Source organism: Cephus cinctus, unplaced genomic scaffold (assembly GCF_000341935.2).
Source record: "Cephus cinctus unplaced genomic scaffold, Ccin1 Ccin1_scaffold0168, whole genome shotgun sequence".
Lineage (NCBI taxonomy): Eukaryota > Metazoa > Arthropoda > Insecta > Hymenoptera > Cephidae > Cephus > Cephus cinctus.
In genome coordinates, this window is record NW_014332892.1 from 2,158,202 (window position 1) to 2,176,393 (window position 18,192).

At 39.6% G+C, this 18,192-nt stretch overlaps 2 protein-coding genes, 1 long non-coding RNA gene and 1 other non-coding gene across 24 annotated transcripts in view; 2 read left to right on the plus strand and 2 right to left on the minus strand.

Annotated features, from left to right (window-relative positions):
- Window positions 1-310: 310 nt before the first annotated feature.
- Window positions 311-1,766, plus strand: LOC107263933 (MD-2-related lipid-recognition protein). Its single transcript, XM_015731633.2, has 4 exons — window positions 311-469; window positions 1,049-1,174; window positions 1,254-1,423; window positions 1,579-1,766. Exons 1-4 carry the CDS (start codon window positions 376-378, stop codon window positions 1,660-1,662), a joined length of 474 nt encoding a protein of 157 aa, XP_015587119.1. The 5' UTR covers window positions 311-375; the 3' UTR covers window positions 1,663-1,766.
- A 152-nt stretch (window positions 1,767-1,918) lies between these two features.
- Window positions 1,919-5,497, minus strand: LOC112493824. Of its 2 annotated transcripts, none has more exons than XR_003058649.1 (3): window positions 5,371-5,497; window positions 2,775-5,236; window positions 1,919-2,212 (listed from the first exon to the last, which is right to left on the minus strand). It is a non-coding gene; the product is annotated as an uncharacterized LOC112493824 (long non-coding RNA). The 2 variants fall into 2 exon arrangements; XR_003058648.1 differs by having other exon boundaries at window positions 2,715-5,236.
- Window positions 2,421-18,192, plus strand: part of LOC107264259 (echinoderm microtubule-associated protein-like 2) — a 34,884-nt gene continuing 19,112 nt past the window's right edge. For 4 of the 20 annotated variants that reach the window (XR_003058633.1, XR_003058635.1, XR_003058634.1 and 1 more), the window contains exons 1-18: window positions 7,561-8,052; window positions 8,361-8,465; window positions 11,105-11,335; window positions 11,659-11,812; window positions 11,923-12,036; window positions 12,164-12,298; window positions 12,501-12,569; window positions 13,870-14,175; window positions 14,262-14,334; window positions 14,417-14,623; window positions 14,782-15,019; window positions 15,098-15,255; window positions 15,316-15,573; window positions 15,657-15,794; window positions 15,882-15,998; window positions 16,122-16,145; window positions 16,411-16,498; window positions 16,609-16,835. Coding sequence is in view for 16 of the 20 variants with exons in the window: in XM_025081364.1 (XP_024937132.1) it covers window positions 8,019-8,052; window positions 8,361-8,465; window positions 11,105-11,335; window positions 11,659-11,812; window positions 11,923-12,036; window positions 12,164-12,298; window positions 12,501-12,569; window positions 13,870-14,175; window positions 14,262-14,334; window positions 14,417-14,623; window positions 14,782-15,019; window positions 15,098-15,255; window positions 15,316-15,573; window positions 15,657-15,794; window positions 15,882-15,998; window positions 16,122-16,145; window positions 16,411-16,498; window positions 16,609-16,835 (2,676 nt within the window). In the remaining 4 variants the exon portion in view is untranslated. Of the gene's footprint in view, window positions 2,570-5,446; window positions 5,620-5,645; window positions 5,826-7,554; window positions 8,053-8,360; window positions 8,466-9,532; window positions 10,756-11,104; window positions 11,336-11,658; window positions 11,813-11,922; window positions 12,037-12,163; window positions 12,299-12,500; window positions 12,570-13,869; window positions 14,176-14,261; window positions 14,335-14,416; window positions 14,624-14,781; window positions 15,020-15,097; window positions 15,256-15,315; window positions 15,574-15,656; window positions 15,795-15,881; window positions 15,999-16,121; window positions 16,146-16,410; window positions 16,499-16,608; window positions 16,836-16,898; window positions 17,978-18,192 lie in introns of those variants that run through there. The other 16 variants (XM_025081367.1, XM_025081373.1, XM_025081371.1 and 13 more) reach the window with 16 other exon arrangements.
- On the minus strand, window positions 2,471-2,552 carry Trnas-cga. Its single transcript has one exon. It is a non-coding gene; the product is annotated as a tRNA-Ser (tRNA).

Below are 18,192 nucleotides of genomic sequence, written 5' to 3' on the forward strand. Positions count from 1 at the left end.
CGGGTGCGAATGAATCGTAGGAGTCAGCTTTGATAAAGGACAAGTAATTCTAGTAGAAATTTAAGCTAGGTTAAAGGAATACGTACGTGGACGAATATCCCTCAGCTAATACCGACGTTAACGCTGTCTAAGGATACGACCATAACCTATCGGACTCGTAAGTTCTTTTTTCGAGTGAATATCAAGCCCTAAATTGTGTACAGATATAATTTCGTTATTCTACTTATGACTACGAAATCGTATAAGCGTGGATAAGTTCTGCAGGAAGATGCTATCTCAATTGACCTATGCCCCACCTCCTCCTACTATCTGACTTCTCCTCTGAGCGTCGCATCGTGTTTCTTTCACTTGGCTTTGAACCACAGTAGTGATACGATGAATTACAGGAGTGCAGGCGTTCCCTTACTTCTTCTATTGGCCGTTTCGGCTTATGCCGAAGTCGTACAATGGACGGCTTGCAATTACGAACGTAAGTACATTTAATTTATTAATTAGTAAGTTATTGGCAGTTGATCAGCCAGTGGATTATTAATTGGGATCTTGTTACGCACGTGAAATATATTTATTGCCTGTTCGTTTTCACTTATGGGGGACGAATGGGGTTGAGCGAAATATCAGATGGTAGGTTATAGTCCGTGAGGGGTAACTTAGGAATCGAGTTAAATCTTGTGAAATATCAACCAACCTTACTTCATTGATACATGTGTTTGTATATATACTTTTTTTCAACCCCTGTGAAGAGAATTGAGGCAGTTTATAAGGACGTGGATATATGGGGGATTGCTATCCAGACTCTTTGTAGGCGATAGAATTTGGACGAGCGTACGCTCGCCTTTTTTTGTAGGTCTTATCACTGCTTTTTTTTCGTCGAGTTGGACCCTTGTCGTGAACTCGTGAACTCTTGAACTCGATCCGCTGCTGAATTCGCGATACTTTTCAAAGGCGATGTAGATTTCCTGGAAGTTACGACATTGACTGTAAATGTAAACAGTTTGTTTGTTGTTGAATTTATGTGGGATCACTCATCTTAGATAATTATTTGTTACAGCCAATGTTCCTATTAACTGTACCGTTCATGAGGTCCGTGTGAATCCCTGCAAGGAAGCTGCACAGAATAAACCATGCCGTTTGAAACGGGGTCACGATGCTAGCATCAGTTTTGACTACACAGCCGGTAAGTAGAAATTAAAAAAATTTAAATACATTAAAAATATTTAGATTAGTGTAAAATATATTTCTTTCCTTTTGCATAGATTTCGAAGGCACCGCTTTGGAAAGTCGTGCGTACTGGGCCACCGAGGTGGTAGATCTGCCGTTTTTAGGAATGGAAACAAATGCCTGCACAGCCACCGAATGTCCAGTTACTCCTGGCAAGAAACAGTCGTACACTGTATCCTTACCGATTTCCAAGAAATATCCAGTTGTGAGTGAACCCTTATGATTGTTCATACATCTAATGCAGTTTCGAACGATTGAATCGTGCATTTAAATATGTGGCGTTCGTGTTCCTCTACTGCTTCTAGAAAGAAGTAGGTGAATTGAGAAAATAAGTAAAAGATAATTTTTTTGTATTTTCAGAGAACTTACGATGTCAAGTGGAAGCTTTGGAACGAGCAACAGCAAGAGTGCTGCTTCAAATTCCAAATCAAACTGCACAAGTAAAGAAGCACTGTTCGACTCTTTGTTCGTTACACTCCGGCATCGTTAGGTCATTGCGATTTGCTATTTGATTATTTGATCGAATAAAACGGTCCTTTGTTAACGCAGCTTTGTTCTTCATTTATTTATATTCCTCAGAATCAACGTGTATACTTTTGGTGCTTCTTTTTCTTCCCAGCATGATTATCTTTACCGACCCTTCCTCGTTAAGAGAATTAACGAACCCATTGTTTGTCAATGTAGGACAGGATCGGTATGTCCACGTGGAGTCCAACTTCACAAACACAACACAATTGTTATATACTACACTGTGGGTACTTTTTTCATTATACTTAAAAGGTCAAAAAGTAAGATTCTCACTGGTGTGCCGAACTGCTCTCCCGTAACGAATTGCAGTTTACCAAGCTTTCTATTACCCGTTGAAAGTTCATCAGAGCAATTTAAAGTTTCCCTCGTAATTCCGCTACCCGGTTTACGTCCACGCCCTTCCGTGATAAATCCCACAACGCGCCTCCGGGAACTCCTACTGGGTTGATTCCGCAAGGCAGTCAGACTACCAATTGGGATAAACAAACTTAACGAGAAATATAAAGAAAGAGAAGTTTTCATGAGCAAGTCGTAAATTTAAGTCTGGCCATCTGTCGGTGAACTTTTGTACCAAGCAGCCCTAACCGTCGACCTACCGAGCTATTCGTTGACTTGTACAATTTCCTCAAACCAAATAAACAGCAGAAGACGTCCTACGACGTCTGACAATATTGTCTTCACGGCGTCGTCACGTGACAATTTTGTTTTATTAAAAAAAAGTACTCGCTGCGGACAGGATTCGAACCTGTGCGGGCAAAGCCCATTGGATTTCGAGTCCAACTCCTTAACCACTCGGACACCGCAGCTCGTCCGTAATATAAATGTAAGTTACAATTTTCATTATTCAATTTTCATGATTTTCACTGACAGTCATTTCTAACGTAATATATCATTTTATTATTCATACAGATCTACAAAATCTGTATGAAGACTTTGACCAAAACATACAGTAATATAACAGAACTGACTCTGAATAAACGTATAAAAATAATTTCTACAGGACAATGACAACTGAACAATCATCGTACTTTTTCCTCCATATTCACACACCGCCGAATTAATTATGGAATCGATTAATCGCGGACAAACTAAATGCACGTACTGTGAGACGATACGCCCAGCGCCATCTAACCTGCATAACATACGATACCGAGTAATTATTATCAGTCAACACTTACCATGAAGACCTTATTTTTAAAATGACTTTGCATCACTAGGTATATTTATATCGATATCATTACCTTAACTGATTACAAAATAGTCACCAGTCATACAATCGCTTTTCTTTTTCTACATTAAAAACTATTATCTGAATCGTATAATCAGTTATCATTATATCTTGCACGCCATTGACATTATCAAAATTTCACTTCAGTAATTCACTATGTACATAAAGGATTGCCTATCGCCAGGCGTCCAGATTGATATACAGTAAAGCCACAGTTAACGGTCGGGATATATTTTTAGAAATTAATGTACTAAACGAAACAACGTTAATGCGGGTACCCGTGTTGTTGGTACCACTGCTAGTAGTATCATTACTAGTAGTACCACTGGTAGTAGTAACATTGCTAATATCACTACTGCTAGTAGCATCATTGCTAGTAGTACCACTGATAGTGTCAATATTGTAGAATCAGAAAATTACGACTTTACCGACTGTTTGCAATAAAAAACCAGCATTGAACAAGGTTAGGGTCAACTGAAGTCTCACTGTACAATAGTCCATATACGACATCTGATGAAAAGACAAGGATCAGTAATCACGTACAGTTATGAAAGTTTGATAGTATAATTACAAAATCATCACGAGATAAATGATCGAATTGGACGATAACCTAATTTACGTAAATTTTGTTATCATTCACAAGTTTTAAGTGGGTATCATTTATCAACTTTGTTATTATGAACAGTGGGCCGTTCTGCAGGCTTACGACTGTACCACGTGCATCAAAACTAAGTTAGTAAGAACAAAGAGAACAGACAACTCTCTTTTATGAGCGTTTGACATAAAAAGTAATTGTGACAAAAAAAAAGATAACGGCGATAGATCGATGATTAAAAGAACGTCTGAATGAGTCACGTATAGCTACTAGTAAAGGTATAGTTAGTGCAATTGTATGTATATAGTAAACGTCACTGTGGCTCCGTTTGCATGTATGAAAGTACAATGGATATCTATATATATATATATATATATATATATATATACGCAGTGTGTATAGCTGGTAGAGACGTAGGAAATGAACTGAAATAGAAACTTTTACTTCAGCTGGAAAGAAAGTCATGATTCGCAAAAGGAAGTGTATACGTCTCCCTGTGTTACGGTTGGTAACCTAAATTTGTCTTATGACTGTCCAATGACCGCATAAAGAATTTTTTTGGCAATTTGGCAGAAAAATTCATTTGGCAAAAGAAATCAACCAAAATTTTGCGACAGTAGAAGATTGTTTTTTTTTCTGTTTCGTAATGCCCAGAACGAGCCGTGAGTCATTGGTTGGGCATTATCTAAAGATCGTGTCTCCTACCGGTAGATCGATGCGAAAATTCAATAATCTATCTCATAAATGAATTTAGTCATTCTGAGAGCATCAGTTCTACCGTTACGTTATAGATAACAGGCACGTCATACGTACGTCAATTATTTTACGTTTTTTTAATTTCAATTTGATAACAATCATTTCTAAGAGTCTAATCGTTATTTTTAAAAGGTCAGCAATTGTTTTGCCTTCGTGATTATAGCTGTCTGATATTAAAGTTGATGAATTGCTACCTGCGAGTATAATTTTTCGATTTTTTCTTTAATTAAGTAAAATGGTCGTTATACGATCTTCTTGTTTATATGGCAATCAATAAGGAAGGTGCGTATGTAAATTAATGAAGTAACGCTGCTCTCCTCGAATTTCAGCCACTTAGCACACGACCCACTCACTGTGGGTGATATCAGCGTTATTAAAGATCATGAGAAAGATCACGCAGTATAAGAAACGTATATAGCGAAGTAGACAAATATAAAATAAAAAAAAATACACCCACAAAGCAGTGAGTACTGTCATTAGCGAATTTATTTTTTTTTAATTTCAATTTTTATATAACATGGATGAATTTTCATTTTGGTACTATACACAGGTAAATCGTGCAGTTATCAAGTACGGACTATAACTTCCTATCAAACGCACAATGTTTACCGTCCATACTAAAGTACCTAGAGACGGTAAGCCTTAAATGCACGCATGCCAATCGACATTTTTCCAGGTGGTTTAAGTCGACACGTCATCGATGTGGTTTCGCGATAAAAGACACACGCGGTACAAATTGAACAGAAAAACTAAATGAACATGGGCGCCACTTTAGCCATACCGTAAATTCTTTTATACAAAGTACATTTTTCCAAGCGTTGATTGGACGCCAAGCCGATTGTCAGAAGCAGTGGCGGGCAGGTATACCAGGAGCGTAACGATGACAATAGGGGCCCCGGAGTCGAATGATACTATCAATCGTTTAATTAAATTTTGATATAATAAATATGTTTGTTAACAATGTAAAGTTGCTTACACTACTTTTTTAAATACTTTTAGTAAATAATTAATTATTTAAAGAAAATTGTTTTACGGTATATCTTACAATGTTATTACTATACTTCGGGCTTCTTCACGGCGTGGTACGGCACTGTCAACCAAACTGCTAGCACAGCTCACCTGTTGGCTTTGCCAGTACCTGGCTGAGGTCTCGACAGCGCGGTTCCTTATAACCAAGTGCGGAATATATAGTCTTCGCTCCGTTTAGACTGCATTAGCGTCGTGTCGTGTGAATTAATTTAGCGTGAACTGGAGAGCAAGTTAGTTTTTATTTTCGTTCTTATACATTGACAAGGTATGACGGGAGACGCGTCGTTGCTTAAGAGAGCGAAAGAGTAACGAGAGAAAGATATATACAGACGAATGAAAAGCATAGAAAGCGGAAGGCTGTACTATAACATTACGAATCCGGAATTATCGGCTGGCGGATCGTGCGAGACGCAGGAGGTTGTTGCGTGCGAAAATTTTTAGCGGATTCTTAACGGGTTCCTTGGATTGTATGTAAATATCACGATTAAATCATACGACGCCTGAAGGCTAATTTTTTTCTCACTGAATAAAATTTCTTTTTCTTAATCCTTCTTGTCCCGATGTCTTTACATTGTTTGGTAAAGATTTTTAACTCTTTCTTTTTTTTTAAATTCTATATATATTTCTTTTCAATTATTCTTCAAAACAGCTTAAGGCGTATTGTGTGCTTTTGGGAAATAATAATAGGGACTTTACGTGTTTCTTGTTCTAAATCGTATTTGGTGAATTTATCAGGTGCTTTCTATAATTAAAAAAATTACCCCAGGTTACATGGTTGTTCGGGGGATCTCTTCTAATTGTTTCTCCAAAGGATCTTCAATTTTAACGTCTTTGCAAATTCACCAACTTTCAAATCCCTCTTTGCAACTTTCAATGGGCTTGGTTGTAGCTTATCGACCCGGTAGGAATGAGACTCCGAGGGTATTTTCCCTCGAGGGTCTTTTATCAGGTACCATGACTATTTGCAATCCCATGTCATCTGGTCCATTTGATTTTATCCTTTACCTTTTCTAATCGAATGATCCGATTTCACGATTTTACTTTGCGAATTTGATAACTCGGGTGAAAAAAAAAATTTTCGAAAGCCGTCCGCGTACATTCCACTCGTATGTACTATATTGCACGGTATCCGTATTGATACGAGAGAGGCTGGGTTACATTCCGTTCCCACCAAACACGAGATTATCGTCACACGACTACCGTACCATACGATTCCCAGAAGCGAAGTCGAAAATTTTCTTATCTTTCCATGAGCATGATCCGAAGCGTATACGTCCGAGCATTATGTGAGATTACCAGATGTCATTTATCGTAACCCGATAACGATAGATTAAGGTCGTGAAGATCTAACAATGCTGATGACGATCGCAATAATTCAACCTGCTACCGATAACGGCTTAACCCCAAAATTGAAGATATCGTCATCGTCCAATCGGATAAAACAAAATAGTGATAAAAAAATTGTATTCAAAGAACAGTCTCACTAAACAACAATAAATTAGCTGGCAAACGTGAAAATTTTTTTTTTCGGGATTTTTACAATTTTTCAAAAATTTTTTATACTCGGTTAAGAGGATGAGTCTATAGAAAAATTACTTCACTCAGCGTCCATGATACTTATAGGGAATTTTTGATAGATTTTTCTTTTATTATATGTCGGTTACGTTATACCCAGTGACGAATTCTCATTCGACATTATTTATTTGTGTATTTTGAAATTTGTGCCCAATGACAGTTAACGGACAGTTTAAATTCGAACGGAGTCTCGGGCGAACTATGTTTCCAATTGTGAATTCTCAGTGCGGTCATGCAAATTTTTCAACGCTCAAAGACACGTCCAAGTATATTTAAGGTGCAGCTAGAGTCACCTCGAGGAATTCCGACGACAACTAATCGTATACGAATCGTAACGTTAATTGCTACCGGTTTCATACCGGAACGGGTCTGGGCGTAATTGTAAAAATCCAAAATTTCTTATATGCAGAGTCATCAAATTGGCAAATAATTTTTCCTATCTATCTCAGTTAAGATTAAAATCGATTACGCGATTCTATCGTACGTCATGGTAAAGAAATAAAAGAGTGTGTATATACTCGATTATATATATATAACCTTGCGATTTCTAATCATGCATTTCCGTTATACGCACATTGAATACCTAGCCAATCGATAACGGATCAATGATCGCGAAACTATCGATCACCTTCACACCTTAGAAGACACGAAATGTCCAGTAGACTTTTAGCACCCGTGACAATAGGATCGCTATTTGTAATTTAGCGCTTAGATCACATTTCTTTTTGACACCCTGTAGCGTCCAGACGCTAACGATACTCCCTGTGTCACGAGTGACTTTACGCGATCGTCGTGTTGATTTTGTAAGCCGTGACCCACTTGGACGCGGTAAAAGACACCCGCGCTGTATTTCAGCGCGAGTCGTTATACTGGGTGTTCGGAAGAAAAGAATTTTTCAAAAATCAATCTCAACCGTCGCGACGATCTATTCCTCTCGTTAGATTCACCGCCATTATTTTATATCCGGGAATGATACCGGTAAACAGTGGAAAAAAGACTGTTCCTCGTATTTAAAAAAAAAAATTCTATATTGTTGTATCTTCTGTACTGTCTGACAAGGTCTTAAAAGTCTATACCATTCGAGGTATAATGGAGGACCAATTACCCAACGTGTGTGTAATAGGTTCGTATATGGTGTTACGACTTGCGCTATGGAGGCTGTGCGATTCGTTTTGTACCTACTCGTAAAATAAGCTGCGTGAAGTCTCCTTATACTAATATGGTACGACACGCTCGGGTCAATGCTTACTGGTTTTCGCGTAACCAATGCACCAGTTTTGGCGAGGATTGAAACAAGTCGGATTTTAATTGTGAGAGAAGATACTAACGATAATCGTGTGATTGGCTAAAGCTTAAAATTTATTGAAAGACTGTTAGAAGTAATTATAATTGAATGATTATCATTAATTATCACAATACCTTGTATTTCAGAGGAGCACGATTCGAAAGAGGCGCCAAATTATGAGAGAGAAAATTCCGAGTCAACGATGCGCGTGAACGGGCATCAACAGGAGATTTCGACCTGTCAAGAAATGGGTAAGAAAATTGTCACTGCGGAGAATGATAATTGTAAAGCTTAAAATTATACGAGAAAGCAGAAGGTCGCATTGAGTTGTCTGTTCTGTAAACAGACATTTGATTCAATAAGTACAACTGGCAGAATGACGAATCTGAAAGTCGTATGCTACGGAGACAGTTGGCGCGCATGCGCAGATACGAGTCTACGCTTTGAATGCGTACAGGTCGAGACAAAATTCGTGAATTCCTATGACACGTGAGTCGTACGAAAAATAGAAGAATTATAAATCGCAAAACCAATTGTTCAGGTATTTACGTCTGGTTTGCATGGTCAGGTATTGTGCCGGTATTACGATGATTATTATGTAAGTCATTCAAGGTAGCAACGGTGACGTTACGAAGGTGCGCCTAGCTCATCCTGTTCTTTCATTAATATTGATGGTACATCTGGGAATGGTAACCGAGTGGGTCTACGATATAGACGTATATATTTGATAGTTAAATATACAAGTAATAAAAAATTAACTAAAGAAGTGTCCAAATCATTCAAAAATTATTCTTACGGTCATCATCGGATGGACTGAAAATCACTTATGTTCGTATATATATATATTCTTTCGCGTGGGTTAGTACGAACGACTCGTTTACATTGTCCTGGGCTATTAGCGCCATTAGAAACGTTACATATGTAATTCAGTGACACCCACATGCTCGGGCTACGCCCACGTATCATGGGAATCCCATCTAAAAATATATCAGCTGATCTTAAGCATTTATAATTGGCGTCTTATGGTCAATGTCATTGTCAGTGAATCTCGCAGTGATCGATACCTATATATTTATTGATCGTCGACCGACACGTGGGACCTACCCTTGTCAGAGGGTGACGCGCAATTTTGTTATTCACGTAAAAAGGAGGTGGTCGCTGTGGAACGTTTAGATAACTCTATCGAAAATGTTGAGATACTCCGCTCGAAAATCATCTTGAACAGTTTGACCCGGGTGCCGTACTTCTTTACGCACGGGCGATCCTCATCTAGATAATCGCGCGTGTATCTGGAACGTATTGATCGTGTCTAAAGCAGCTGGGTTCTGTCTGACAGTAGCGTTAGGGCCGGCATAGTGAAAACACGTGCGAACGGCATAAATGTTAGAGACCCGTGGAGTATCGGATACGCGAAACGTTTCATATTATATCGATAAAAAAAGGCAAAGAACTTGAATGTAGAATAGAACAAAGGAAAATCGAAGCGGAATAACGGAAGTGTCAAAAATATATTTTTAATGACGTACGTTTGCCCAGTTGAAGGAAGTAAAATCAAAAAGTTGTCTTTTGTTCTCAGAGCGAATGTATACAAAACAGCAGGGGGGGGGGGAATGCAAAATAAAAATAAACAAATTTTATGTGAAATAAACTCAGCGCGAATCGGATTGGAAATTTGACTCCTTTTTTAATTTACTCAAACATCATACGACGTTTGAGTATACATGGCACGTTACATAATTTCACTGTGTATACGTTCGTGACACATATGACACGTATATTGCAAGTTCATAACGAGATTTCAGTGTGCACCACTGGTTTTCTTTGGTTTGATGTACAGAAATTAACTGTTGGAATTATCCCCCAAAAAAATGTCTAGAAATTTTTAAATCGGTCCAAGGGCGATTATTTTTGGTTACTCGTAAATTTGCCGTTGCTATTTTGACTCGGTCTGTCCACGTTGTCACGGCAACGAGTCAAGCGACAGTTAATAATTAAAAATATCAACTATCATCAAATAACGATATAGGCTATTGGTTGATTCATACAAAAAAATAATCAACAAAAATGTCAAAAGCACCTGATTCGAAATTCCATACGGAATTTATAAAGAAATGTAGACAGTCAACAACTCGCTAGCGAATAATTTTCCAAGACAAAAATAAATAGTGAAAGATTTTCGTATATAACCAGCCTACTTGTAGCGAAGCTACCACGTGCTGGATAGTGGCGAGGGAGGGCGTCCTCTACCGTCGCTTCAGTTCCGCAGAAACTCTTGAGACACGCCGGTCGGGTAAATTGTCACGCAATATAAGCGACGCAGTCGATACGCGATAAGCATAAGAAAAGCACGAAAGTGCAGACATAACAAACATGGCGTGTATACGAGGATAAGTTCGTTGAACAGTGTATAATTTAACGGCCGGTAATAATACTCAATTGACTGATATATTTTAATACCGCCGTGAATCAAGACCGGAGGTTTAATCGTCATGTCTACTCCGGATACTATGGACACCATCAATGAGGCCGAACAAGCATGGCGTGAGTAGCTATAGATTGGATAGACGTATGGTTTGGTATATGTAGATGTCAATATTATATGTATATGCATATAATGACTACGAACGTTAACAGTACAGAATTTGAAAGGCCAGGAGAATCGGCACAAGTCGCTCTCAAGTGCTGCCATCTAGAGAATCGTAATGATTTCGAAAGGCTCTTTGGAAAGTTTTTTTTTCTTTTCAATGCTATACACTTAGTCGGCTTTTTAGGTACTTGTGCTTAGTGTTATAAGAGTTGAGGAGAATGCATTGTTAAGATAGTTTTCTGGAGTGAAGGATTATATGAGAAGTCTAACGATCTCGATATGTTAAATTCGTGAATCTTGCAGATGAGATGCTGGAATGCGAGACCGGCTCGTTGCTCGGAAGAGTCGCTGATCTCGAAAGGCAGTCCTTGGCGCAGAGGGATGAGATTGTTTGTCTCCGGGCGACCCTTGCCGACGCTCTCAGACGAATTTCTCAGCTTGAAGGACGAGATCGTAGGGAGGATGAGCGGATTGACAGAAGAGGAGACAGAGCCATATCGTCTCCCATTAGAAACGGTCACGTGCCTCTTAGAAGTGGGTATCTGTGAGATATATGTTGTGTTATTTATACGAATGGCGATAAATGATAACCCTAAAATTGAAAGTCTCGATAAATCGTAAGGTTATTTATTGATTCTTTGTAATATCTTGAAATTCAATTATTTTACATTTGGTTCTTCCACGTTAATACCATTTGCTGCCTTAATAAACAGCTAACAGCGGCATGATCAGACAAAATAGGCGTAAAAAATACATCTCCCTGTGTACGTGTAACGATGGCCGACAAAGTGGTTTATGGTTAACATTGAAATTGGTGGAGTTAAAAATTATTTGTAATATTAAAACCTTATTTACAGGTAGTCAGAGTACGGGCTCTCAGAAGGACCTTAGATTGAGACAAGGTGGTACCTCGTCCTTGAAAAATAATTCAGGTTCTACGCATGACGTAAGGGACGGTTCGAGTCCCAAAAGACCAACGAGTTACACGCCACCTTCGCAACTTCCGCAGAGGTAGTGAGCATGCCGTCTAAACTGATCCAACCTGAGCTGTCTTAATCTTCTAACTCAATGCTTGTAAATAAGAACGTGGGTTGAGCGGAATTTCTGTCTTGTTTTTTTAGGAGGTCTGTTCATTACCAGTCTACCGGATCACTTCATTCGGATAGTCCAAGCAGCAGTAGCGTCTCCCCAGTGCCATCTCCTAGTCCAAGAGCAACGCCTTTACCAGTAGCAAGGTAGGTTGGGTTGCCAAGTCCACAATACAGAAAGTCATTACACAGACGTATCTTGGTCCCCGTCGATTCTTGAAATGGACGTGTCCCCTGTAACAAATATTGAAAATAAAAAACCACGCACGCTCAGGTCGCCGACGACGAGAGCAAACGGACCACCCCAAAGTAGTCTGAGACGTGCTAAGAGATGGTCCTCGACTGGTGACTTTATTCACTCGCATCAACAGTCCCAGGGTAATCACGCTCAGCTGGTTGGTTCCTCCAGGTAGGTTTATTAACTTGGTGAATTCATTTTTTCACGCTCTTTTTCCATTACGCACCGCTTAGACTTGTTTGATTTTTCAAGCTTGTTGTTTTCACCTCGGTGCTTGTTCGATTTTAGCTGGCAGAGACCACCTTATCTAATTTTATTTTTAGTTATTTTTTTTTGTTCTGCACTGCATGGTTTTTCGTTTCCATTTTTATAGATTGTCAGCATCCACCAAGTCCTTGTTCAATCTTTTCAAGCCTCCAGTACTCAGTAACGTGAAGCACGGGTAAGTAAATGAAGGGCTGTGGTATGGATATATATATACCCACTGTGCTACTACAATGTGTGTTGGGACTTGTACCGAGCACGCCATTAATCGAGGACGCTTTACCTGTGAACTTTGACCTCGCATGCAAATAATGTCAGAGGTTGCACGGAATTCCTGGGATAAGTGGAAACCACCTCCGCAAACTGTGCTCGACGTGGGCGTGCATAATCTAGTAAATTTATAATATAGAACCTTCCTGGTTACCTCGTAAAAATTCTTTTTACAACAAATATGTTTTTGGCTATTTTTTCTATTTTCTTCTCCGTCTCTCTGACTCGTCAGACGATTACCTAATGGAAAATTTACATAAACAGCCGGTGCTTGTAGGGGCTTCACAAAAGATCATAAATTCGGGTGCCGATGCAATAAATGAGCATGGACCCAAAGTAAATTCACAAAATTCAAAAAGAGTATATATATATATGTATGTATATATATATATATATATATATCTAAAGAAGGGTGATAAGTGAAAGAAAAGAAAATAATGAATTCTCAATAGACTATAATAAATTGCATCAGTAGCAGCGGTGACTCGTGTCCTGCAATTGAGTAAGAATTGCGAGCACAACTTCCTGCAGCATGAAGTGGCAACATTGAGCGGAAGCTACGAAACGGGGGGATCAACGAAGTCAATTCGCCTTGAAGAAAAATAATCGATAATCCCAAATTGCGGATCGAGGTCTTCCTGTGTCAATTGCGTAGATCGCTAAAGCACTAAAGAAAAAAAGAATTAACGCATGTAAAAAATTTTTCGCAATACGTCTCGAAAATTATGTTGCATAAAACGATCAGAAAAAGGTCATCCAATAACATTAAATTTGTAATGGCGTAATATCGCGACAATTCGCTCTCACGAGTTTTACGGTCTCAACTGGTGGTTATACGTACACAGTTTACATATATATTGTGTACGTCGAGTGAGTCATCCGTTTCAGGGCAAGAGAGGATTGCGAGTATTACGAAGCATTCTCAGAGTGGCGAAAGTCTCTGTGCCCAGCTGGTATCCAACAGTGAGACTCGGCGAATCGTGTCGTCGGGTTGCCGCGCTCGGGAATTGTGGGAAATACAGGATTGAAAATTTTGAAAAAATACGTTACGCTACCGTCGATCCGTTAGATTCGAATAATAGCAGTAGATCGCGATAGGCCTTGTAAATAAGCACAGAAAACACGAGTAAGAATGACGTTGTGAACGTCAGCCATTTTTAATATAAAAATGACATTGTTTTTCACGTGTTTTCTCCTTTCATTTCTAGCACCAGAGACATGCAGTACAACGAAGAAGAGGGTACGGTACTTATGTACTTGAGAGGACGACCCGTAGTTCTCTACGTTCCGACCCCTGCCATCGAGTCCTATGATCTGCACAAGGTCAGCACACCGCCCCAGAGTAAATTGAAACTCGATTGGGTTTATGGATACAGAGGACGAGACTGCAGGAGCAATTTGCATCTGTTGCCAACCGGTGAGATCGTTTATTTCGTCGCTGCTGCCGTTGTGCTTTATAACATGGAGGAACATAGCCAAAGACACTACCTGGGTCATACTGATGACGTGAAGTGGTATGGATGCCATTGTATTATATATAATTTACATAATGAATACGACGAGTTTATACCTTTGGTATAATTTAATACTCTTTCAACAGCATAGCAATTCATCCCAATAAGCTGTTGGTAGCTACTGGTCAGGTAGCAGGTACGGATCGCAGGGATTCTATGGTAAGAGACAATGACTTGGAGTAACGTTTTATTTAATGGGACTAGGATGTATGGTGGATTGATAAGGATATTATTATTTCAGCCACACATCAGAATATGGAATTCCGTTAGTCTCAGTACCATGAGTGTCATTGGCAGTGGTGAGTTTGATGGGAGCATCTGTTGCTTATCCTTCTCGAAGGCTGATGGCGGTAACTTCCTGTGCGCCATTGACGAGACTTCCGATCACAATATATCAGTGTGGGATTGGCAGAAGAGTGATCGTGGGGTCAAGGTTACTGAGACCAAGGTGAGCAGCACGATGTCAAGTATATCAATTACCTGCGCATGTCTTTGCTTACGTGGTTGTCTGGATATGAATTTTGAAAAGGACCAAGACCCACTGGTACTTCTCTTCTGGCTCGAGCCGGATGTCACTTGTTTAACGGAGGATGATTCCAATTGCAGTGCTCCGTCGACACGGTAGTATGCGCAGAGTGGCATCCGCTGGAACGAAACCAAATAGTCTCCTGTGGGAAGGGACACGTGTCCTTCTGGTCCTTGAATAACGGTGGGACGCTTTACAAGCGCATGGGAGTTTTTGAGAATCGTGACAAGCCGAGATATGTCACTTGCGTGGCTTTCAATCAAAATGGGGATATACTTACCGGTGACAGTAATGGAAATATCATCGTTTGGGCCAGGGGTAAGATTTTTATTATTTTGTACAGCGTTGATAATTATTTTATCGTATAAACATGATTAATTCATTATAATTTCATAGGTACGAATACTATATCACGGCTGGTTAGAAATCTTCATGAGGGCTCGATATTCTCTATATGCGTATTGAAGAATGGTAACGTTGTTACCGGCGGTGGTAAGGACGGTCGAATACTTCACTTTGATGGAAATCTCAATCCCACGGGAGAAGAGGCGCAGGTATGGTTATTCGAATTTTAATCAAGACTCATTAAGCTTACTGGCACGATGATCTTGTAGATTGAAGATCATTTTGGTGGAATCCGAACAGTCTCAGAGGGCAGGGGTTCGCAATTGCTCGTTGGCACCACCAGAAATTGCATCCTGGTCGGTGATGTGGAAATGGGTTTCAGTCCAGCCATGTTGGGACACACTGAAGAGGTTTGGGGTCTTGCGGCTCATCCGACTCTACCCCAATTTGCGACTGCAGCTCACGACAGACTTCTCCAGATGTGGGACAGTCTCAGTCATACTGTCGTTTGGAGTAAAGATATTGGGGTTGGCTTTTTTAAATGATAACTTTTCTTTAATTTATACTCAATGGACATTCCGAATTTAATTTGATTTATTTACGTTCACAGGAACAAGCCCAGAGTGTCTGCTTCTCACCGGACGGCACGGTTATGGTTGTTGGCTGTGTTTCTGGTAAATGGTTGGCCATTGACAGTGAAACCAGAGAATTGTATACGCACCATTCTGATGGTTCCGAGCCCCTACAGGTGAGATATTGAAATCTGTCTTATCAATCATTTTGTGTTATGTCGAGTTAAGGCTACTAGATTAATAATTTTTAAATATCTTTACAGGTCGTCAGATTTTCACCTGATGGATCCTTGTTGGCTGTTGGTTCCAGGGATAATTATATTTATATATATCAAGTCAATGAAGACGCGACCAAATACAGTCGTGTGGGACGTTGCATGGTGAGTTATATAAAAAATTGTTATTTTTACTGATAACAGCTTGAATTATTATCGCTAGTGATAATAACCAAATAAATACGTGCATATAGTCCACTCGTGATAAATTCGTTAATTTCTTTATAGCCAAAGCGGATTCGGCGTCACGGAGTAAGATTTGTGTCGTATCCCTGTAGAGAAACTCTTTGTGAATTTACAAAGTAATATATTCAATCGATTAATAACATTTATTATTTGCAAAGAGTTCGCATGCAAATACTTTGTTTTAGCTCATAAGTGCATTTGTCGTAGTAGCATCAGCTTTCACATGTGTCAAGTACCGACAGAGTAGATATAACCACAGTAGCTAATACACCAAAAAAATTACCTCAAATGTATTTTCCTTATTATAATATTAAATTTCCATTATTTCCAGGGACATTCTAGTTTCATAACGCATTTGGATTGGTCCGTGGATAGTCAGTATCTACGATCAAACAGCGGTGACTACGAATTGCTATACTGTAAGTGAAAATGTTCAATTTACCGATCATCGGTAAAAAGTTGGTCCATTTTTATGGAATTTGAAAGATTTTCAAAATCCTCTGTAAAACCAATATGAAAATTATTTTAGGGAATCCCGGAGTCTGCCGTCAAATTCCACAATCCTCAATGCTAAGGGACGTCGACTGGGCAACCCACACGTGCGTTATATCATTCGAAACTATTGGAATTTGGCCAGAGGGCGCAGACGGTACAGACGTGAACAACTGTACCCGCAGCGGGGATGGTAAATTATTGGCTACCGGGGATGATTTTGGCAAGGTCAAACTCTTCTCATACCCAGCCTGCCAGCCGAAGGTAATTATTGAAAATAATAATTTTTTTCCCTGTTATCCTTATCAATATTTTTAATAATTACAGTCTCTTTATCACGTACACGGTGGCCACTCGAGTCACGTGACTAACGTGTCCTTCCTCCAGGACGATATAAGGCTCGTTTCCATTGGAGGTGGCGACACCAGCGTTCTGCAATGGATCGTCAATTAATAGGAACATACTCAAAAATTATTATTTTAAAAATTTATCTGTTGACCGTCTCACAAACGAGATCGTGCAACTCTCAACGAAAACTGTACGGATCGCCACCAAAATTGTCTTTATAGAAATTAGATGTTAATTGTAAAAAAAAAAAAAATGAAAGACAAGGAAACAAGGATCAATGTACACGGCTCAAACGATTCTGACGCATAAAAAACGTGGCTTGAGGAGAAGGCTTCCCCTACTCAGCACGCTCTTCAGTCCTAAGTTATTCTAAGCTGATTCTATGCGCATCTACGACGCGCAGTATATGTATAACGTAGGACTGAAGAGCATGCTGAGTAGGGGAAGCCTTCTCCTCAAGCCACGTTTTTTATGCGTCAGAATCGTTTGAGCCGGGTGTACATACATGTCACACATGTATGTACGACCGGACAAGAAAATCACGTACTCACAAAACAGACACACAGACGTTCTGTATCAAATTGCCGTCCATAGAAAGTAACGTACCTCGTGACGATCGATTCCCGATCGAAAGAGGATGAGATCAATCTCGATCGATATCGGATCGGGTATCGATCGCTAATCCGACACCGACAGAAAGTTCGGTGTGAAGGGGTCTTAACGTAACGGAGATATGCGTGTATATAGAATGGTAAATGCAATGTAATATTTTTTTTTTCTTCTTGTCGTTGCCCAGTAACTTGCATTTTTTTTTTGGTATGAACGTTTTACCAAAGTTAACAAAACAGGAGAGAATTGTCGGTGTACTTTTTATTTATCCTTTGATTATTTCCCTTAAACTTTTTCTTTTTCATACCTCCCCCCGTTCTCTCTTGTTCTGTATTCCACACTCCAGTACGTCTCTTCAACTCTCACTATGCAATATATATATTTTATTTATGTCACGCTCGACAATTGTATGCATCTACCTTTGACAAATAAACGGTATTAAATACGCAGTTGGTTGGTCCCCAGGAGTCTCCTCTGTTTGATCTTGACGCCTCGCGGAGAGAAGTCGTCGCCGGCATTGATTTTTGCCCGGGAGGGAAATCCGATTAATCTTCCTTTTTTCATCACTCGAACACGTCGTTCTCTTAGTTTTCTTTGCTCGTCGCCTCCGAGAAATATAGAAAGACAAAGACTAGGTAGGGAAAGGAGGGGAGGTCAGACGCGA

What these genes read in the sequence shown, in the direction of transcription:
- LOC107263933 (XM_015731633.2), top strand. Translation starts at nt 376, where the DNA reads ATGAATTACAGGAGTGCAGGCGTTCCCTTACTTCTTCTATTGGCCGTT. An exon ending in GACGGCTTGCAATTACGAAC is followed by an intron (nt 470 to 1,048) that starts GTAAGTACATTT and finishes TATTTGTTACAG; the next exon opens with CCAATGTTCCTATTAACTGT. An exon ending in CAGTTTTGACTACACAGCCG is followed by an intron (nt 1,175 to 1,253) that starts GTAAGTAGAAAT and finishes CCTTTTGCATAG; the next exon opens with ATTTCGAAGGCACCGCTTTG.